General features: G+C 41.5%; 2 protein-coding genes across 2 annotated transcripts; one reads left to right on the top strand and one right to left on the bottom strand.

The window, feature by feature from the left end:
• Nucleotides 1–348: 348 nt before the first annotated feature.
• On the bottom strand, nt 349–8,299 carry cdk9 (cyclin-dependent kinase 9 (CDC2-related kinase)). The gene is made up of 8 exons (XM_071906909.2): nt 8,232–8,299; nt 7,976–8,089; nt 6,915–6,996; nt 6,435–6,525; nt 3,957–4,123; nt 3,257–3,428; nt 2,607–2,755; nt 349–2,454 (listed from the first exon to the last, which is right to left on the bottom strand). Exons 1-8 carry the CDS (start codon nt 8,273–8,275, stop codon nt 2,089–2,091), a joined length of 1,185 nt encoding a protein of 394 aa, XP_071763010.1. The 5' UTR covers nt 8,276–8,299; the 3' UTR covers nt 349–2,088.
• A 1,129-nt stretch (nt 8,300–9,428) lies between these two features.
• LOC139917718 (folylpolyglutamate synthase, mitochondrial) lies at nt 9,429–21,804 on the top strand. Its single transcript, XM_071906898.2, has 15 exons — nt 9,429–9,578; nt 10,666–10,794; nt 10,961–11,014; nt 11,215–11,279; nt 12,286–12,400; nt 12,866–12,943; nt 13,320–13,381; nt 15,705–15,807; nt 16,286–16,363; nt 16,525–16,672; nt 16,955–17,038; nt 18,677–18,827; nt 19,257–19,332; nt 19,521–19,587; nt 20,195–21,804. Exons 1-15 carry the CDS (start codon nt 9,429–9,431, stop codon nt 20,569–20,571), a joined length of 1,737 nt encoding a protein of 578 aa, XP_071762999.1. The 3' UTR covers nt 20,572–21,804.
• Nucleotides 21,805–22,664: the final 860 nt, after the last annotated feature.

The raw sequence follows: 22,664 nt of genomic DNA, 5'->3' as shown, positions 1-22,664 counted from the left end.
GTAGAAGTGGCATTCAGTGTAATTATTTCTCTTTCATGAGTGGGAAGAAGGCAAATCAGCACTAGACGTTTTGTGACTAGTCATTTGTGAATGACAGATGACACACCGCCCCTGAACATGTTTTAAACATTCGCTACGCCTGCTAATAGGGATAAAGAGCTAAAATATGCGGATAGAATGTCTAAAGCTTTTCCCTTCATTTTATTCTTGCTAGAACTCAAGCAGCTATTTTCCTATGAGATTTGTTAAGGGTGTTGACAAGTAGCGATAAGTATGGCTCCTATTTAATAGGATACTGCCATCTACTGGTGGGAGTTCATCAATGTTTCATACACTCCAGAATAGTCTCATGTTGCATCTACAGGGCGTCCAATATACCCACAACAGTGACACGTTTGTCTCTGGCTTCAGTGAAGTTTATTTTCCTATCAGATGTAGAATACAAAAATAGTCGACACCATTATGATCATACAAAGGAAATGTGAAAAAAAAAAAAAAAAAATTCAGCCACATTACAAAACCTCAAGACAGTTTTAACTGACTGTTGTGTAGGGCGCAGTACTTTTCAAAGAATAATTCTAGGTACTTGGTGTTTTAAACTTTTGGACATGTGTCCATGGCGTCCTCAGCTGCATATCAGCAAGCTGGATTTTCCACTGAGTTTTATCAAAATTTAAATATTAGTTTCATTCCCCATTCCAGAGCCAGAACTAACAATCTAAAGTCACTGAACTTGAATCTTGCTTTTACTTTTTAGGATGTGCATCCCATATGCTCCGTTTCATAGTAATCAGAAAAAAACACTATGTGAATGAAGAACAATTTAAAGAACTTATTCCTTCAAATATTCAAAACATTGGTCCAGTGTGCGAGGCTGAAATCACCACTCCATGTTATGCAAATGCAACAGTATTAAATAGAGATGCATCAATGGTTTTTGACTGCTGATGATAATTCTGAGCATTATGGTCAAGTTTTTTATAACATGTTACATGTGTGGGATTTCTGTATTGGGGAAATTCTCAGACCCTTATTTAGTCTGGTTTTATCCCACATCAGTACTGGTATCGGTGTATCCTTCACTTTAAATCCTGTTATATCAATGGATAGAGGATTAGGATGCAGGCTCAGAAAAGAAGCAAAACATTTATTTTCTATATATAGATATATATATATATATATATGATATACACAAGTTTTCTTATATTTTTAGCCTCTGCAGTCAACACTCATGCCTGGCAGGCAGACCTCAGTGTTAACGTAGCAGGTGGGCAAATGGCTAGGCTGAAAACTCATGAATATCAATTCAAGTCAGAATATTCACAACTACTGATTACTGCTTTTTAATAAGGAGCTGGAGTTGAATATTTGTCTCTGCTTCAGTAACTTCTCTAGAACGAAGCAAAGGAGAGTCAGAATGGTATATTTTGGTATGTAGCTGAACAGCAGGGTGGCACAGTGAGTAGGGAGACATCCACCACCCAAAAGTCCCTAGTTCAAACCCCTGTCATCCACCCTGCTGAAGCTTCCTCCAGCAAGACTGAATCCCTACCAGCTCCAGGCTGCTGTCCTGTAGCTGAGCCTGACCTCTGACCTCCCACTGGAGGAGAAATGTGAAGAGAGAATTTCCCTACTGGGTGCAATAAGATATCACATCACTGTTATTATTACCTGCTAGAAAAAAAAGTGTGCATAACACTGAAATACTGACTGCACATGTTGTGCTCCAAATTATATTGTCCTCTCCTTGTTTAACCCCGAGCAACATCCATCCTCTTTCAGACAGGATCGGCCGTGCAAACAAACATACAAGCGGCCAAACAAAAACAAATGAGGGGAACACGCTATTGAAATAGTCCTAAGTCCAAGCTCTACCAGAACACTCTGAGTGGTCAGAGCAACATAACAGTGCAGAGCAAGGTAGGAACAGTGAACAAAAAGCCTGTAGAGACATCCCCGCCTCAACCAGGAATGAACGCCACAGCTCCCCTCCACATCAGGCCGGCTGGATGACGGAGTTTGTCATTTGTGGCGGAGCAAATGTCTGATGAGCCGAACTGTTCGCCCACGTCTTTCCTTACTGTTCCGCTAAAACACGCGATCAAACTCAGTCTGACTTGTGGTGGCCGGGTTTCTGTTCTGATTGGGCTGCTGCTGGGGCATGTGGCCTCTCCGTCGGGGCGGGGCCAGATATTCGAACATGGAGGTGTTGTGGGTGGAGAGCATGTTCTTTAGGTCGGACGGCATGGGGTCGGACCAGAAGAAGTCGTGGTTGAGTGCGTCGTCGCTGTCTGTGCGCTGCGATGGGTCCAGGACCAGGAGCTTGTCGATCAGGTCTAGGGCGTAGGGGTCTTTGACGTAGGCTTTGAGACGATCCTTCACTTTCCGCTTCTGGCCTTTAGGCAACTCCATTTTCTGGTAGAGCTCGTATTTCTTGTCCACACCAGGCCAAACCTTACAGAAGGAGAACACGGTTCAGGATACAGTTAAGAAAGAACAGATTTCAATTTTAAAAAGGATGTTATTTGTAAGCACATAGTCATTTCTAAGGAAAAGTAATGCAACTTCAACTTAAAATTTAGTTTTCGCTTATGACCACATCTTACCTCAGCGGTGATGGAACCACAAAGCTGGCTGATCAGAGTAAGCTGGTGCTGCTCTGTGTTCCCCTGCATGATGGGACTTCTGGTCCACATCTCCGCCATGATACAGCCTGCGCCCCACAGGTCAATGGGGGGACCATAGTCTCGCTCGCCTACCAAAAAAAAAAAAAAAAAACAGGCTTTATTAGGGACCACATTCAAATAAATCTGCACAAGGGTTGATCTAGGCTGCACCAAACCCTAACCCCAAAAATGGGATCTGGGGACTATCTGGGGAGAATATACAGTGGCCAGCAGAAACAAAGTCTGGGAACAGGTAAAGACCAAAGACTGTATGTAAACCAAGGCATTCAAATGTTATAATCTTGAAGTTACTGCCAATTTTACATGCATTTGGAGGTTAGCGTGTGTTAATATCAGACCCTGTTGTAGAAAATACAGCAAAGATTCTGTGTTGATAATCAAGTGGCTCCTTGATTACTCAACTACAATCATTTCTATTCTACAAGTGCAATGGAAAGAGTGGTCAAAGAGATATTCTCCTTGAAATCATTTTGCAACCAGGAAAGACCACAGTGAGCTAACGGACCATGGTGATTCTGCCAGGCTACATGTGAAATTAGCTGCCGGACCGAGTCCAAGTCGTCTCTTACCTAGCAGCAGCTCTGGCGGTCTGTACCAGAGCGTGACCACGCGGTTGGTGTAGCGGTTACCCTGGCTGTTTTTAGCCAGGCTGAAGGCTCGCGCCAAGCCAAAGTCAGCCAGCTTCAGCACACCGTCTCTGGTGATGAGCACGTTGGCTGCCTTCATGTCTCTGTGGAGGATCTGGTCCAAGAGAGAGGCGACAAGTCATTTATTCTGCTTTAAAGAAACTGACACGAGCTCAAATACAAGCGCTGCTTTATGGTGCATCAGGGCTCAAAAGTAGAAGCATCCTGGTGTCCGGGGGATTTTAACCAGTTCTGTGTTAGAAAGTTTAAAATCCTCCATAGAGATGATTTGGGAGCGAGAGGATAACCTGTCTCGTTAAATTTGGGATGCCGACTTGATGTTGAGTAGGAGATGCAGTATGCCACCAAACGGAGCCATATTCTGGCAAATCCCAAATAATTAACACTTATTTCAGTTGTGAGTAAAACAGATGGCATCCTTCTGCACCAATGAGAACAACTGAATAGAGTTCAGCAAGTTCAGTGTGAGCTTTATCCTTGCACAAGCATCAATGCCTTTCTCACTTCAGCGCACTGGTGTACACCGCAGTAGTGTCATATGTATATTGTTGTTGCAAATCTTAAAACTATCAAAGGCCTCAGTGACAAAACAAAACTCATTCCTCCGTCGGTAATGCCTCACCTTGTTTCTGTGGATGTAGTACAGTCCGTTGAGCAGCATCTGCATCACCTTCTTGATCTCTGCCAAGGTGAACTTGACGTTGGCGTTGCTCAGCAGCCCGGCCAGGTCGTGCTCACAGAAGTCAAACACCAGGTAGATGCTGCCTTTGTATCTGTTGAACTGAGTGGCTGGTAGAAGGATAGAGGGGAGATGAATGAATGAACAGGTCTACAGACTAAACTGATGAGAGACATGTACACATTCACGAGTCGAAAGTTACAATACATTTTTTTAAATAGAGAATATATACATGGATAGAATTTATATCAGTGTCTTCAGTGCTGCTACCAGCTCACAGGTGTGAATATCAGTGTGTATAACAGTGTTGGTGCTTAAAGAGTAACTAAACCCCAGAGTTTGCATGGTCGATGAACCGCTGTAAATAAAGGCTGAAAAACAATTTACCTTATTCTGAGGACTGCACACACATACACACACAAATGACACTGTCATAACGTCAATGTTAACACTTCCTTTGTTAGTTTATGCTTATAAATGACCCTTGACAGTGATATGTCTGATGAAGGTCCAAATGACCACAGTGTCACATTTAACTCTAGTAGCACGTCTGCAACAATACATCGGATTGCTTTTGTTATTTCTTGGTTTCTCTGAAAATTAAGAGTGTCAAAAGTTGGAAAAACCATCCTAACATTTTTTGGCACTCAGTTTTGATATTATTTGGTTAAACCTAAAAAGCACAGAATACAAAGACTGAGCTCGGTTCCATTTTTGAATCAGTAGAGCCAAAACTAAGGAGAAAGTAGACTGAAGTGTCTGGTTAAAAAGTAATCTAGTCATTGTGTTTGTGCAACAATGCATAACAGTGTACTTTGATCTAAAAGTTGTACATGGTAAGCAAAATGCATGCAGGTAGGAGGGTGTAGACACACACACACACCAAAAAAAAAAAAAAATCGGTCTGTGCGATGAATGAATTTACCGCAGTAGCACCCGTGCGATACAGTTTTGCGTGTGTGTGTGGAGCCGCTTGTTTGTGTGAAGTGAGGGTTTGTGTGCTTGTTTGTGTGTGAGGTGAATCGATGGCGCATCGCTGTTCTACTTGGTAGTTGTAGTCTATCGTGCGATTAAAAATCATGTCCCCGGCTGCGTAGAGTCCATACATCCAACACCAATTCCCACAATTCCTAGGGAACAATCCCATAATTCCTATGCGGTTGCCTCTACGCCGTTTCCTCCGAGGGCAGTGCAGCACCCGGACAGTCTACAGCGCGCACACGCTAGAGTTATATTGTAGTTCATCTTCAAAAAAGGCAAGCGGTTGCAAACATGTTTTGATCTAATGACTAAATAATTACCTTTGCGAGAAGAACGTGAAGTATATTGTGAACTTTCTACGCCGTCACTCAGAGACTAACGTTAGCAGAGCAGAGCAGCGATCAGCAGTAACAAACGAGACCGGCTGACCAACACACACTGCAGCATTAAACAACTTAAACCAACTCTGAGGTGAAGAAAATAACTCTGTGCTCAGTCTGTTTCACCTCAGAAACCCTGCGCCCGCTCAGCGTCTTGGACAGCGATGGCTTTCCCCGGAGCTAACGGTGCAGCAGAGAGGCTGCTCTCCACTGCTGGAGACATAACGTTAATAACAACACACTCCGCCTCCCCCTCATTTTGTTATTCTCATACAGGCAGGAGACTGTAAGATGCATGCTTTCAAATTAATTTATTCATTAATTAATGCAGTTAACTTTTTAAAATAAAAAGGCTGCCGACTATTTATCTTAATTGCCAGTTATGTTTCATATTGTATTTCAGTGGACTAAGGACACCAGTGAATGGTTTGGCCCACAGTATACTGGAGCAAGAGACTGAAAATAGTGCCCCCTTTTCTATTCATTCAATCGAGAATCGGTTTTGAATCGAGAATCATTTTGAATCGAGAATCGATTCGGACACCCAAGAATCGGAATCAAATCGAATTGTGAGATTCCCAAAGATTCACACCCCTAATTTGAAGCGTAATATATTGATGTTTTGTATACAGTTGTTATGTCCCTGCAATTTACCATTATGGACAAATAAAGAAAATGTTTGTCTGAAAACATTTCTTGTTAAGGTTTGGATTTTGTGTGCCCTGTATGCAACATTAATGTCCTTTGCCAGTCACATACCTGTTTAAGTGATGAACTGCACTACTTGTGGTTGTTTTTAGAGATGGTAACAGACGTTTTATACGCGTGCTACAATTTTGTGGCCTGTGCTACAAAACTATCAACCTCTGTAGCACCAGTGCTATGTGCAAAAAAAGTTAACATACAGCCCTGCACACACACACAAACACACACACAAGTAAAAGCTCCTCGCAAACAAATCACATACAAGTAGGCCAGAGCAGTGATTAAGAAATACAAAGACACACAAATAAATTGACTGCTGTAGCAAAGTCACAGATTGGAGAGTTGTGACACCAACCTTTGGTTCGGCAGATCTCAATCAGATTCACCACATTCTCATGTTTCAGCAGCTGGAGGATCTTGATCTCTCTCAGAGCTGTGATTGGGAACTGGAACAAAACAGCCAGAAGGCAAAGTCAGTGACTATACACTAACACTGATTCACTAACACAAATTCAGCATTTTGTTAACACTTATCCTTGTGCAGCAAGGAAAGACTGAAAGACAAGTCAGCAAAATTAAGTATTGGGATAATTTTCACAGGGTATGGGTGGGGGATGTAACATTGGCAGTAGGGACGCACCAATATGTCACACACTTCTAGAAAAAAAGGTCACAAAAATGCCAGTTCCACAATCTGACGAACATCGGCAGTAAAACTAATATTGGACCTCTGCTGATATTGCTTTTTAAAGCTGATATCTGCCAACACAGATAGTCTGCAGATATGACGGTGCATCCATAATTTGACCATGAGCATTTCTGAATGGTCTCTTACCCCTTCTTTCTCATTTTCCATCAAGACCTTCTTCAATGCCACCTTCTTCCCAGTCTGTCTGTGCTTTGCTTTGAACACTTCCCTGTAGAATACAAAGGACAGAATTGCAACACAAAAGATAGCATTTAATAAAGCACTTAGCCTCTGCCAGGTATTAAGCTAAATATGTCTGTAAATATTCTTATGACTGAGTAGCAGATTTTGAGCATCCACAGTTGGAGAAAAGAAGAAACTATGTAAGCTATAGTGTAAACTACTTAAGTAAACAATTGCTATTTAAACTAATTATGTATATTTCCACTTCGATATATGTTGTATGTGGATTGGAAGTGCTACTGCATTTACACTTTGGTATGAGTGTGGCCAAATGTGTCTCCTAAAGTGGTTTGTGCAATCATACCTTGTACAATGACTTAAGACTATTCAGTCCTCATTTTGACAATGTAATCCACTGAATATGTAATCAAAACTGACCGTCTTGCTTATCAGCAAACATACACACTGGCCACTTTATTAGGTACACCTATCATCTGTTGCTATGGTCCATTTATCATAAGGGCCAACAGCTTGAGTGTTGTGAGATGCCCCTATGCACACCACTGCTTTAAAGAGAGCTTTTAGTGGAGTATTTGTGGCCTGTGGCTATTCTTGTTAACGAGCAGGTGTGCTTAATGACGTGGCCGGTGAGTGTACACTGACTGACGTAACGTTATCTGGGCTAGTTGTGGCCATAAGATTAGGAAGAAGCAACTAGCTAACCAGTTTTATAGGATGAAATGTTACCAAAATAAGTGCTACTTGGTAGTTTAAGTTAGAGCCTAACGATTTGAAAGTATTGAATTATATTTTCTAGGTATTTATGTTCGTGTGTTTAGGTATGTGAGGGGGAAGAGAGATTATGAGAGGATGTGTTTGTCTATGTCTTTGTTTACTTATTCCTCGTTATCAACTATGCTAATGTTAGCTGCAATGAACCCAAACCTAACTAATGCTGGTTGCACGAACACACAACACGCATTCGTGAATATTTTCACACGTTCAGGTGTTTATAAACTGCTCACCCAAAGGTTCCCTGGCCTATTTTGGCCAGTTTTTCGTATTTGGAGAACTCGTCACAGAAAGGAAATTCAACTCCATCGTAGTATTTGGACATTATGGCGGCCTCCCGGTCGGGCCTAAAGAGAAGACACTTTTAAGACTTCATTCGAAACCATGACATTTGCGTGAAATTACGGTTGTATACAGAACAGGACACTAGATGATTAAATCAATGAAAATACACAAGGTTTATAAATATATATGTATATATATTCATACTTTTCAGCCGCGCCGCTGGCGTTGCTAGTTTTCTCTCGCTGCATCCTTGTAGCTCTACACGGTGTGCTGCCTTCACGTGCACCTCTCAAGCCCCTTGACTGGTCGGCGCCTTCAGGTGCTTTTGGTTGAAATACAAAAAAAATAGACCCTGTAACAAAAGTAGTTCTGTGGTGTCATTTTAGAAATAAAGCGGCACAAAGTGTGCTGCAGCACACTGAAAAAGAGAAAATGTGTGTCAGCTATTAAATTGGTGTTTTAATTAATTCAATAAAACAATGTGTAACAACTAGAAGTTCAAACAAAGAGTACAAATAGAAACAGACAACACCAATTATGTATAATATAATAATAATAATAATAATAATAATAATAATAATAACAATAATACATTACTTTTGCCATTAGTTTTTGACAGCTTCTATGTGTCACATCTTGATAACATGTTGTCACAGAAAAGTTCGACTTTCCCATTATTATATCCTATCATTATAATGTTTCCCGGGTGTGTTTACCACTTTGTCGGGTCGTACTTCATAGGTCGTTGGGTCCTACATGTGGGTAAATTACGATACTTACAATAGTTAAGCGTAAATTGTGATATTTCCGACAGCACATGAAGGCAGCAATAACACTCGTGCGAATGATGGAAAACAGAAGAGAGACAGCGCCTCCTGGCGACCCGGAGGAATAATATCAACTACAAAAGTGATCATCATAGGCAAGCAATCACCGATCTAAACAAAATCAGTAATATTTTCAGAAGAAAAAACATCAATTTATGCCTCTTCTATCCTCATATAATACGTCAGTTTTGTACTACTTACTGTGATGTGCACTATGAATTTATCTCATTAGGACTTTCTTTATGTTGATACTAAAAATAGAAGTGCTGATGATACTCTGAAATTATTGTGGGGCAAATATCACATTCAAAAATCTAGAGTAAATATCACACTCAGAATCTAAAGCAAATATCTCATTCATATCTTTCTTATTGGCAGTGTAGGTATAGTGTGTATATTGTATTTTGTAAGCTAACATTAAAAAACAAAAAGTTGAATACCACTTGCCAGAGCCATTGACAGAGGCTCTGCCACTTGCAGGAGGAGGCAGGGAGGAGGCGTGTCGTGACGTCATCACGCCTGTGACAGGAACCGCCCATATTTGGCTGTGCCTTCCCGTTGCAGCACGAGCCCCATGATGGTGTGCTTGGCGCGCGTGTGGCAGCGGGGCTCCGTGTTTGCCGCGCGGCTCCGAAAGCAGGACTGGACACCAAAGCTGAGCAACCTGTCAGTCACATACTACAGTACCAAGACTGCGCCTCAGATACCCGGCATGGAGTACCAGGTACACGACGCTGCTGACTGTCAGCTGCTCCACAGGCTGCTCGGGATGCTAGCGAGCTAGCTAGCCTCCGGTGCTAGTTTGACAAGTTTATAACATAACTCGGAGTCAGTGCACAGTTTCCAGATGGATAGAAACATGGCTGACTGGGCCACATGTCGCTGCACAAACTTCAGTTAGCATTGTCGGCAGGTTGGCTGGTGGTGTCTGGTGTCAAGTGCTATGCTAAGTTAGTTGGTGGGCTGTTACATCAGAAGCCGACTGTATGGACAGTCACATCACACTTGAAGCCCACTTTTCTCCTGGCACGTTATCAAAGTTCAAGTTCAGTCTGTTAACACGTGGTCTGAGAGCTAGTAGGTCAACTAAACCAAAATGTTTCTGAAGTAAAGTTCACCATAGAAGCTTAGAAGCCAAGTCAGGACAACGTAGCAGCTGTCAAATTGGTCTTATTTCTACTATGTTGTCGTGTTTTTCTGTCAGAGTGACAAAGCGCCTCAGATATTGTATAAACTGTTACGTTTGCCTTTTTACGTTATGGGAGTTGTTGGTACGTTAGCAGAATTCGTTTAAGAGCTGGACTTGTATATTACTGTCACGAGACCCTGGCTTTCCTTAACTTCTTACAACTTGTTATTGAACATCCAAATGAAAATGGTAACAGTGCCAGCCTTGTTAATGTTATGTCAAGACTATTAAATTGGTCTCATCTCTTCCGTGTTATTTTTGTTTATCAGAGTGACTTGACCCCACTTCAGTTCTTCCATAACAGATTATCTTTCTGTCAAACCTTATGCGAGTTATTGTTGATGGGCCAAGTAAGTGCAATAATCAGGTAGAACTAGTTCCCAGCAATGAAGCAATTATACTTTCAGACGGCCACAGTCATGTTTGCTGAACATGCAAATGCATGCAAATGAAAATGGTAACAGTGCCTGTCTTGTTAATGTTATGGTTGACTTGTGTGTTGTACAGTAATGTGCCAAAGCCTGTTAAAGTGCGTTCTATTGCAATACCAATCTGTCTGCAGTCATGTTGTAGGTCAAGCATGCTGTGATCCTAAACATTGTACTCTTTGGTTTTGACACAGGATGCAATTTGCACTCTGAACACGCTACAGACCAATGCCAGCGCCCTGGAGCAGGTCCGGCGGGAGCGGGGGCACCCTCAGCTCCAGCTCCAGGCCATGAGGGGCTTCCTCGAGCGAGCCGGCCTCACAGTGAGTTTGTTATGTCAACTGTGATATTTGTTCAAGGATCAGCTATATTACGTAAGAGTATTGCTGGTCACTGTTGTCACAGATGGAGTTGTTATTGTCTTTAGTCTTATCGGAAGTGTGTGTGTGTGTGTGTGTGTGCGCGTGTGTGTGTGTGTGTGTGCCAAAGGTTGAGGAGCTCGATCATCTCAATATTATTCATGTGACGGGAACAAAGGGCAAGGTGAGTGGACTGGACACACAAGTTGCATGTGTGTGTTGTCATATTGTAATAGTGAGCTCCAAGCTCATATTGAGCAAACAATGGCAAAGTATTATGCAAGCATATGTTTAAAGTGTTATAAGTGCTATTGTGATCTTAATTGTCACAGCAGCTATATGAGGGTGGCACCTAAGAATTTGTTGTCGATGTCAATCTTTCAGGGGTCAACATGTGCTTTCACAGAGCAAATTTTGAGAAGTTATGGCTTCCGTACAGGATTTTACAGGTAAAACTGCATTATTATTTGTAGTATTTGTGCAACACATAAAAATGTTCAAGATGCCCCAGATTCTTCAATTTACATGGTGAAATCCAAGTCAAGTTTATTTCCACAACAGTACTGATGATCATTTGTTTAATTTGATAAGCTTAATCGGTTTGATATCGCACTGAAGAATACAGAGAGAAGCTGCAATTTCTGATGTCAGATTTGGGTAAAAAGAGAATAACATTAGTTTTGCACTTGGGATTCATTTTTGGCTTTGACCCAAATGATGAGGGAGAAACAGCCAATTCAGATAAAGGAATATATTACTTTTGTGTTGACAAGAGGTCAAAAGGTAGAACAACTTATCTTCTGCCATATGCTGAACTGGACTATTCAGCAACAGCCACATCACCTGCCTCACAAGTCCAAACCACTCTAGGAAAATAGTTTGTAAGGTATTTGGGAGCCTGGTTATTGATAATCTCATGCACATTGTGGAGCCTAAGTTGGCTCGCTCCGTTTTCCACAGGTTTAGTTCAGTTTTTGGAAATGCCGTTTGCCTACATCTTCTTGAGGGCCAATACCCAACACCACCCTGACCGGTCTATTTTGAGAGGCCGGAAGTTTCTTCTTTAACAGCATAGACAGACCTTCATACCATGACAAACGGGCGTAATCAAAGTGACATCGAGCCAAACTGTTTGCTAGTAGTCTAAGGCAGTCCTTTTCCAACAGATGAGACCTCCTAGCTAAAAACCTTGTTCTGGCATTGACCTTCCCTAGAACCTACATGGCCATACTCTCCAGCCCGTACTCTTCAGTTTCTAGCTGTAATTGTTCTGTCGCCTGTTACCACCCTTAATCCCCCCAAACAGGATTATTGTTGGAGAGCCATGTAATATTTAAGAGCTTATTTCTGTGCAGTCACGTGATTATTTTTATCTTTTATATGAATGCAACATAAGTAAAATGTGGCTAAACAGACCTTTTGTTTTGATTTCTAACAAGTCCTCCTTGTTTGCAGTTCCCCACATTTGGTACAAGTAAGGGAGAGGATTCGAATCAATGGGCAGCCCATTGGGAAAGAGCTCTTCACAAAGTATTTCTGGCAGGTTTACGGGCGGCTGGATGAAACTAAGGTAGGCCATGCGAAAATGCACATGCAATACCTTCTCATTTTTATAATGTTTGTTGTTGCTTTAAATGAAAATGGAAGAAAGTGCTGCATGCTAGGAATTAAACTCATTCACTATACTCACACAGTTAAATGGTTCAATTGAGTCATTTTTTCTAGTCAAAAACAAATGCCAGCCATTCCAAATGGTGATTTCACTGGCATTTTACTTGATCCTCAAACATATTTTCATGAATGGCCTGAATTTAACTCCCCACTGCTGTCTAGTGTCTGTGCCTCAGGTTGTCAGATTGAAGTGTGACCTCCTGTCTGTCATTAGACGGAGCATGTGCCTCATGTGACATTGTTTAAATTACTATCACTCTGTGTCCCTCGTGACCGCTTAAATATTTTGGCCACATTGCTGCTCAGCTGCCTTAATTGTTTGATTAAAACCTTACTGCCACTTTCTAACCTTTGACCTCCTCAGGATGCCCATGGGGGGACGATGCCCGCCTACTTCCGTTTCCTCACCATCTTGGCCTTCCACGTGTTTCTTCAGGAGAAGGTACATCGGCAGGCTTGTGTTGCCTCTGTGTGTTGTGTTGTGATTTTCAATCTTTTGTCACTTACTTCACTGTAGAGCTCGATGTAGCTTCAGGTAACCGGGAGTGCTACTGTCCAATACACACACACACACACACACACACAGGGCCAAAGCTTGAACCCAAAAAGTGATTAAAACACGTCCTTTCAACACAAGAACAAAACAGACAGTTCAGTTCAATACCTTTTATTGTCCCAAAGGGAAACTGGTTATGCAGTCAGGTAAACGCAAAGGTAAAAACAACATGGAACAAACTCTGTATAAAAGCCGAACACCTAAAAAACATTTCACCAGTTGGTCTTATATCTAAAAACCTTTCTGTCTTCCTGTGATTTAGGTAGATTTAGCTGTCATTGAAGTTGGGATCGGTGGAGCGTACGACTGCACTAACATTATAAGGTAAGATTCCTTTAAATGTGGACCCCGATACATTGCTGCTGTCGATTGTTATAATCACTTCCAGACTCACATTGTGAATTAGATTTGTTGTCCTTTATGTTCTTGGTCAGATATTTTATTCAGACTCAGCTTGGACTTGTCCTCAAATGACTTCAGACTCGACTCAGACTCCAGATTAGCGACTTGTGAACAATGAGCATCTGTAAAAGAATGGCATTGATACATAGTATAAAAAAAGACTCTTAACTCCCCACAGATACATGGTCATTTTGTGCTAGTACAGTAAAAGTCTTACTTATTTCCCCTTTAACATACAGGCTTCATCATGTGCTTTACTGTTACTAGTGTGGAGCAGCTGGCTAGACTAAACTGCTAAACCTTGATATTTGGTCTATTTTCCTCTCTTTGTCATTATTCTTTTGCAGGCAAACTAAATGGAACACACATTTTTTATGATTTATAACATTCTTCTACATAATGTATCTGTATTTTTTCCTTATTTATACTTGCATACTGTTCAACCGATGTTAACGCATACTCTTATTTTTGTTACACTGTCGGTTGCTCAGTCCCAAAAATTTCAAAACTTTATTGCAGCATCACCTTCAGTTTAGCTCGTTTGGTAAAGCGCAGGTTTGCCAGGCCAGAGGTTCCAGGTTCTAAAGGCCAATGTCCACCAGACACGTTTTTGATCCAACATTTAGACGTGCATGTCAGAGCCGACACACGGACACAGCAACATTGGATAACCAATGAATGAATGATACCTACTCTCTATAAACTCACTATAGAGTACCATAGACACACTAATAGTAATACTATAGGAATATTATAGTGATTTTTCACACTGTTTTCAGGCTTTATTTTAGCCTGCCTGTTTTTTTCTCTGGGCTTGATTGCTCTGTAGCCTAGTTTCTGTGCCTATGAATGAATATATAGCCTAAAGTAACCTTTTTATTGTGCCAGGAGTTTTTCCTGATTGAAGCCACAGACTGAAATGAAAAAATGTGGTGTGACTGCCACACCTTCTCAAAGTGCCAAGCTAGTCACAGCTTATCACAAATTGCGTGTTGTTTTGCTTGTGCAACTCCAATTAAAATCAACTTCTAGGGCTGGGTATCATTAAATTCTTCAACATTTATATCTTAAAAGGACATCTCATTATGGGATAAAGTATATGATTTTCTTTGTAACATTTATGCACCCTGTTGGCTTTTCTCTATAGAATGAGACCATGCTGAGTTGGTTTCCTCAGTACAAACAAAATTAACAAAAATTACTTTTCATTTTATGAATCTGGCATTCTGAAGCTTTTGATACATTTTGATACCCTAAGATCAATGCTGATACCAAACATCTGCACTGTATCATTTAGTAACTTTTCCTTTCTATCCTATAAGCCTTTAATACATAAACACCATTTAGTGGGTACTTTATCCAAAACAATAACGGGTGTTGGAAATCTGGGCATCTGATCAAGGATCAAACAAGTTATCAGTTTAGCCAAAAGTTTGCTATCCTATTGTACAAATTGAATTACTTGAAGGTTGAAGCTCACGTTAATCAGTTTGCCCACTGAATGCTCCTTTCTCCAACATAATATCCCCATGCTGAGCCCCTTGGCCAAAGTCCAAAACTCTACTGACTACTGTACCGTGCCTAAAACACTTTGAGTTCCACTGCACAAACGCAAACATGTTGAACAGTAACACCATTTTATCCCGCAATGCAGCTCCATTAACAGAGAGAACTCTATTTTTTCTAAAGACTCCCCCAGATTGGTTGTAAGCAGGAAGTTGAGTTGAATGCAAATCTCCAGGGACAACTTATAGGCTTCATAGGCCTGGTGGTAAATTCAGGAGATACTTCTAGGAATATCTTGTTAATACTGGCTGAGGAGCCAGTGTTGCTGTACCAAATGGGGGAAAAGAAGTTAGTTAAATATTATCTGCTCAGGTTAATGTGACACTAAATGAAATGTAGATGCATATAAGTAAATTTGGAGAATCATGATGGAACCTATTTTATTTAAAATAATGGTTGTTAGTCATTAGTGGTTGGTTTTTGATAAACAGAAGAAGAACATCACAGTATTGGACACACTGTTTGATTGACAGGTGATCCCGGAAGTGCAGTGCAGAAACACCACAGCAATGAGCACTGAGTAACAAAGATGGAGACTAAATAAAAAAATAAGAATTTCCACTTTAAATGAAGTATCTAAACTGAAATGTACTGTTGCGTGACCATAACCATGTATAGGGTTTATTACAACCCTTCTAACAATGATTTGTTTATCCCTCTGTCTGTCTGTCACTGGCAGGAGGCCGTGGGTGTGTGGCATCTCATCTCTGGGCATAGACCACACTCAGATTCTTGGGGACACCATTGAAAAGATTGCTTGGCAAAAAGGCGGCATCTTCAAGGTGTGTTGGCAGTGTGTCCAAAAAATACTCCTTGTCAGCCTTTGTATTTATTGCTCTGCTTGTTCAAATTCCTCTGTAAAAGTCTGCCATCTCCTTGGCTGCTAGTCATGTACATTTAAAAAAAAAAAAAAAATTTTTCATTTCACCTTTATTTATTCAGGGAGGGCCAGTTGAGAGCAAGCTCTCTTTTTCAGTGGCGCCCTGATTACAAGAACATATAGCATATAACTACACACAGCTTAAAACAACTTAATGCACACATAAGACACAAGTTACAACTGACAAATAAGACGACAGACATCAGCTCATAGTATCATACAGAGACGTTTAAAACGATCAAATGGAATCAAGCTATTCAATTTTAGCAAGTTCTGCAGGCTATTCCACTTATGTGGGGCATAATAATCAAATGCAATTTTTCCTAATTCTGTGCTGAAATGAGGAATGTTTTGGAAGGAATGTTTACATGTGTTTTCAGCCTGGGGTTCCTGCCTTCACCGTCAAGCAGCCAGAAGGTCCAGTGGCTGTGCTCAAAGAGAGGGCCAAAGAGATAAGGGTGAGTAACCATGCAAATAATAAACTGTTCTCAGTCAGGGATTGCTCTCATAATGACATGGATTAGTTGGATAGACTTGGCTTAATTACAAAGCTTTACCTTTTGAACGTAGCCTCCAGCTACTCTGTATTATTTTAACACCACCTAACCTGTTCTTTCAGTGTCCCCTGTGGGTTTGTCCAGAGCTGGAGGACTACCAGGTGGACTGTGGACCTTTGCGTCTGGGCCTGGCAGGGCAGCATCAGCGCTCCAACGCCACTCTGGCACTCCAGCTGAGTCACACCTGGCTGCAGAGACGATGCCTACCAGGTGGGATGGGAAGGCCTTAACATTTGTACGAGTGGTGCGCTCGTACTTAAAGATACAATATGCAACTTTTTGCCTTGTGGCAGGAAGTGTATTGTTAGACAAAGCCAAAGCTATACTTCTGCATATTGACCAATCTGGCCGAGACACTTCTCCCCTCTGCTCCTCTTTCAAAATGAAAGCGTTCTGAGGAGGCAGCTAGAATGGCACATTGACGCCACGGCCATGTTGACGCCAACACAACATAACTACAAATAAGGCAGTGTCATCATCTTCTCCCAACAGACAAAAGCTTTCCCTCCACCAATGTTGAGAATGCAGCGGTGCCTCAGGCCACTCGCTTCAAGCCGAGCCCCATCATGGTGAAAGGTGAGTCCTGAAGAAGAACGCACACTTAACACACAAACACGTCACTTTAGGAATGTACCGATCAGGTTTTCTGTGGCTGATTAAATAGTACAATTCCAGCGTAGCGCTGTGTTTAACAGATCGTTCTTATGCCTGCATGACAGAGCTGCCTATCCATGTGTAAAAACAAGACCAAGAGTCTAACACCCCGCAACAGAGTTTGCCATGTTTAGATCCCTGTGTTCTTTGTAGTGGGGGTAAGTGGTCGGCTTGTTGTAGTGGGAAAATGTTCACACCAGTGTAAAATCTTCCCAGAAGAACATTTTGAAATGGTAATACTGAGTTTTCCTAGCCGTACACAGTATAGGGTTGCTGTACGTCCCTTAAAATACGGAATCGTTCTCTGTCAGTCTTTTTTTTTTTTTTTTTCAAAAGTCAGTATTTATATCATGATTTTAGTTAGCCTGATATTCAGACTGAATGGCCATTTCGTTCCCACGATTTTCCCCGAACCAAGCACTAGTGACTGACATATCCAGCCACTCTGACGTTATTTTCAGTGACACTGATGCTGGGCGTATTTACCAACGTTACCAAGAATGTTGGTCATTTTTGACAAAAATATCAGTAAAGACAATATGTTGGTTAAGGGGGTGATTTCAACAAATATTATTCTGCCAAAACGCCAATGAAAAACCGTTGCATGAACAGTTCAAACTTTAGTCCCGCCCACAAAGGCTCTGATTGGCTCGATTGTTTCTCCGAGCGAGAACAAGCCGCTGACTAGAGCAACATCGTCAAAATCTGAAGAGTGGGCGGGATGAGATTCAGGAGTCTGGAACCGACCGACCAACATTGCAATCTTTCGAGCCCCGAGTCGTGGGGCTAAAAATCACAGGTTTTATCCAAACATAGTAATTACATGTTAGTGTGTGCTTGATGACTGAAGTGCCTACTGCCTACTCGCCTCCTGCCACTGGTAGCGCATGAAAAACTTCTCATTGCAGCAGCATTGGCTTTGCCTTTTGTGTATATTAAACTGTTCTAATCTCATAGGCTGTGAAATTCAAAACAAAGTCAGAAATGAACTGCCAATGCCAGATGGATGACATGCCTACGCTACTAATGTTCTGCTGCATGATGCAAATTGGCTCAGATTTTTTAGGCATACTTTCGAACGCTTTCTTGATATAGAAGTTGAAACCTTTTTTTTGTTGTTTGTGAAACAGTGACTGGCCGAACACCAATGACATATGTAGAACGTTTATCGGCCGGTTGATCGGTGCATCCCTATTTTTAATGTCCCTTTTAAAATAGCCATGCAATAAAGGCTTTTTCAGTATTTTAATAAGTAATAAGGAAGAAAATTCACTGCTATCGATGTTAAAAAGCTCTCAACCTAATTTTGCTCATGTGGGTATGTTCAGGAAAAGCTTTCCCCACTGCCCGCACTTTGCTTTGAGAAAAACTACCAACACGCTGCCACACTGGTCCACGTACATCCGCCTCATCCAGTAGTTTGTAATACATTTAGAGCCAAGACGCTAGTGGTAATTGAGGTATTTGTGAACCAGGGTTTAGAAAAATATACTGTTTACACATCGTTTCATTTATTGTTATGAAGGTAAATGGGACAATATATTTGTCTTTGGTCTCCAGGGCTGGCGGACACAGAGTGGCCTGGAAGGACCCAGACGCTGAGACACAGTACAGTCACCTACTTCCTGGATGGAGCTCACACCACCCGCAGCATGCAGGCCTGCGTACACTGGTTCAGAGACACCGCAGCACAGCATGAAAGAAAAGCAAAGTAAGTGGCCGCTTTGTCTACACTCTTTGCTGTAATTTACCTTCTCTGGTGTTTATACCTGTACACATGATGAAATAGCTGAATATGAGCATCAGTCCAGACTGTTGTTTGCCCTCGCTTCATTTTCTTATTCTAGGCTTTCCAAGCATTAGGAACTTGCTGGCTGTCAGATGTGACTACTTATGATTTGGATTACGTTCTCTCTCCTAACAAACCGCAGGTCTCAGTCCTCTTGTTAGAGGACTGAGACCTGCATTTTCAAGTGTAAATCGGGCATTTAACGGATATGATTGGTGATGCTAGAGCACTTCCACACTGAATGCTGGCCCTAGCCTTAGCTATCCAAACACTTTTAAAGACGGGACTACACACTCATTGCAATCAGCTAAACAAGCACCCATATACAACTGTTGCGTCTTTCTGTCGTAGTGGACCTGTGGCCAGAGTTTTGCTCTTCAATGCCACAGGAGAGAGAGACTCAGCGGCCATGCTTAAACTACTGGTGGTGAGTATGAAAACTGCTTTCAGCAATAAACAGAAATATGCTATTGTCTGAATAGCTAGTAAGCAAAATCACTGTTGTACCATAGGATGTACTGTGTGATGTACACAGTACACATTTTGCCTCAAGACAAGAATTGTTCTCTTTGCGTTATGCATTAGATTTCCATTTTATGTTTTTCCCTTTTTCAGCCATGCCATTTTGATTTTGCTGTGTTCTGCCCCAACATCACTGAAGCCATTGCGTCATGTAATGCAGGTGAGATTATTGTATCAAACCTGTCGGGTAGGAATGTGCTGCACTAGAAAAAAGTAGGGTTGGACCAATATATGGGGCTGATATTGGCCTTTAATCAAAATCGGACATTGGTTTAGGCAGTGTCATCCAACTCCAATATGATGGATTTTGTCTTTTTTTTAATTTTTATTTTGTAATTTATAAGTTATTAATAGTACACTGGTTGTCTATGGGAAGTCAAATTGAAAACTATTGAATATCAGTACAAAATATTGGCTACTGGCAGCTGCAATCTAAAAATATCAGCCTTCAAAACCCCATATTGGTTGAACCCTACATCAAAGGCTTGTTAAGCCATGCGAATCTGGTCAATAACCTCTTAATGAGCATCTGAATTGTTTGATATGGCATGTCTTTATAAATATAATCCAGACATAAAGGCACTTCAAGTTGTGAATTGTGTATATCAGAGGAGGAATCTTATCTGTGAATCTTATCTGTGATTTCTTGTCTCTGCGATAACAAAGGTGCATTTGTCTTATCACAACAATATTATAAGTCACTGAACTTTGTAACACTCCTAATCTAATTTCTCAACCTCTTCCACACACACACACACCCCTCTCAGACCAGCAGAATTTTAACGTGTCGGTGGAGAACATGCTGACCCGCTGCCTGGACAACGAGAGGAGCTGGCGTCTGCACAACTGCATGGGGGACAAGCCCGGCGCACAGCTGCTCATCCGGGACAGCCTGCCGCTGGTGCCCGAGAGCAAAATGGACACCCTGGTCTTCCCCTGCATCCTTAGCGCCCTCCAGTGGATCACCCAGGGAAGGGACTCTGTCCTGGCGGACCCGGCCAAGAGAGCCATACCGGTCAAACCCAGTGTAACGGCCAAAGCCGCGCCGCTCCGCGAGGCCACCGAGGTTCACGTCCTCATCACCGGAAGCCTCCACCTCGTGGGCGGGGTGCTCAAACACCTCGACCCCTCCTCCGCCAAGTAAACGGACCACAATTTGTGGGTTTGAATGGGTTAGGTAATGGTTGGGTTCTGCGCTTATTTATATGTACACATCTTCCTCGAGGGGAGAAATGCGTATTTCTCCCGGGACAGATCGTTTCTTGTAGTACTTGCTTATTGGACGGTCATCGGTAGCCGTGCCTCCTGGGGAGGGATTTGTTGCTTAACCCCAGGTCTTGGTAGCCTCACTGTTAATGGTTTACGCCAGGATCCAGCTAGTTTAGGCCAAGACGGCTGCAGGGCTTCCGCAGGCCTGCAGCTCCACCCAGAGCCTTACGGACGATCGCACTAACTCATCAAAGTCTTAAGTCTTTACTTGAAGCCAAATCTGTTTACATGAACTGCGGAGTGTACATCAGCGTACCTCCCAGTGTGACCCGAGTGAGCGAATTGAAATTGTGTGTGCTTCAGTAGAGTGCTGTGCTTTAAAAAGGTTTTCCTTGGTTGACAGAAGGCCACAACGACACATCATCGATGCCATTTGATGATGATTAAGATTTACATTTATACAGAAAACGGCAGAGAAATGTGCATCAGTGAATGCTGCATTGACTTCAGATATGCATTTGCTTTGGTTTTTACGTATCAATGTGGAACACTCAACTATTGGAGAACTTTTTTACATGAATTTTTTGTAATGAAAGCCATTTTGCACAGTTTGTACTTTATTTTGTGAGTATATGACAATTTGCTTCATGAATATTTGACAGTATGCTCATCTGTTGGTTGTAGATGTGTAAATATTCTTACACTAAACACTTATGTTAGCATCAGATTCATTTAAAAATTATTTCAATGAATTAAAGTCATGATCTCATTACAGATTTGCACTTCAATTATATTCTATTTAAACGGCCCTGAATTCAAATTTGCATTAACTGCCCTGAATTCAAATTTGCATTAACTGAATGCAATGCATAAACCCAAATTAGCACACTGCTTTTAGTCACAAGTAATGGTAATCCTTGAAAATGAATTCAAATCCCCATACAGTTGTAAAGTGTAGTTTATGTATGAAAGGAAGATGTTGAAAATGTGTAAAAGACACTAAGTCTGTGTTATGTGTGTCAAGGAGTAGGATGCTTATCTGAGTGTTTGTCTTCTCTGCTTGTGAAATATCTTTGTCTTAGTGGTAAATCCAGTGAAGCTAGCAGGAAGTTCCACATAACCTCCATTCACCCTGTAGCCTCAAATTAATAAAAGTACATGTACATTCTTTTCATGTTCATGTGTGTTTGTATTTTGCTACCTATCAAGTCACAAACAGCAGGTCTTTATCAAGTCTGTTGTGACTTCTTACTTTTGTGTTGACACATACTGTAGTCTTGAGATGAGAGATCTTTATCCATCTCAGATCCTATATATAAGGTGCTTTATGAATATAGGCATGTAACGAGTTTCAAGGGAGACATAAGCAAGGTGGTGTTAACAGTATTTTTGGAGCATAAACAATTAGCATATGAAAAAACTGTTTATAGAACGATATAGAGGTGAGGTGCTTTTGAAATTTCCATTTCAAAAAAGCTAAACGTGCGACTGCGAACGGGAAACCCTGTTTCCCTTCACACTACATTCAACTTATCCCCGATACATTCCATTAATAAACTCTATTAAAAAATGGCAGTTTGAAACCTTGCTTACCGGCAAAGGTACATACCCCATAAAATACTACAAAAGACCTTTTCTGAATCTTTAGGAACCACTCTTCAATTCGGCATACATACAACCCACCAAGCAGCGTTTCTTTCGGCAACATTTCAACTTTTAGAATTGTTTGCCTCTTATTCCCACAGTCGTCTTCCACCAAAATACATGAAGGGCGCTAGCGAGCATTGTGAACCACTTTTAAACATTGAGATTTTATTTAAGTAGTATCTGCTTGGTGGATTATATGTATGCCGAATTGAAAAGTGGCGCCTATAGATTCGTAAAAGGCCTCATATCATATACTATCACGTATGTAGGTTTGTCGATACGCGAGGCCATAAATTGATAGATTTTTAAACTTAGTTTGGCGTGACGTTCTCTCTACAACACCCAATTTCAGGTATGCTCATATACTCATTGTTATTCTGA

Source organism: Centroberyx gerrardi, chromosome 2 (genome assembly GCF_048128805.1).
Source record: "Centroberyx gerrardi isolate f3 chromosome 2, fCenGer3.hap1.cur.20231027, whole genome shotgun sequence".
NCBI classification, from domain to species: domain Eukaryota; kingdom Metazoa; phylum Chordata; class Actinopteri; order Beryciformes; family Berycidae; genus Centroberyx; species Centroberyx gerrardi.
Note: the sequence above shows the minus strand (reverse complement) of the source record. Positions and strands in the feature narration are given on the sequence as shown.

Excerpts from the sequence above, each read along its gene's own strand:
- cdk9 (XM_071906909.2), bottom strand. The coding sequence starts at position 8,275 with ATGCAGCGAGAGAAAACTAGCAACGCCAGCGGCGCGGCTGAAAA. Across the intron at positions 3,429-3,956 it reads ACTACATCCACAGAAACAAG|ATCCTCCACAGAGACATGAA; the intron begins GTGAGGCATTAC and ends CTCTTGGACCAG. Across the intron at positions 2,756-3,256 it reads ACCGCCAGAGCTGCTGCTAG|GCGAGCGAGACTATGGTCCC; the intron begins GTAAGAGACGAC and ends TTTTTTTGGTAG.
- LOC139917718 (XM_071906898.2), top strand. The coding sequence starts at position 9,429 with ATGATGGTGTGCTTGGCGCGCGTGTGGCAGCGGGGCTCCGTGTTTGCC. Across the intron at positions 11,280-12,285 it reads TTCCGTACAGGATTTTACAG|TTCCCCACATTTGGTACAAG; the intron begins GTAAAACTGCAT and ends CCTTGTTTGCAG. Across the intron at positions 12,401-12,865 it reads GGCGGCTGGATGAAACTAAG|GATGCCCATGGGGGGACGAT; the intron begins GTAGGCCATGCG and ends TGACCTCCTCAG.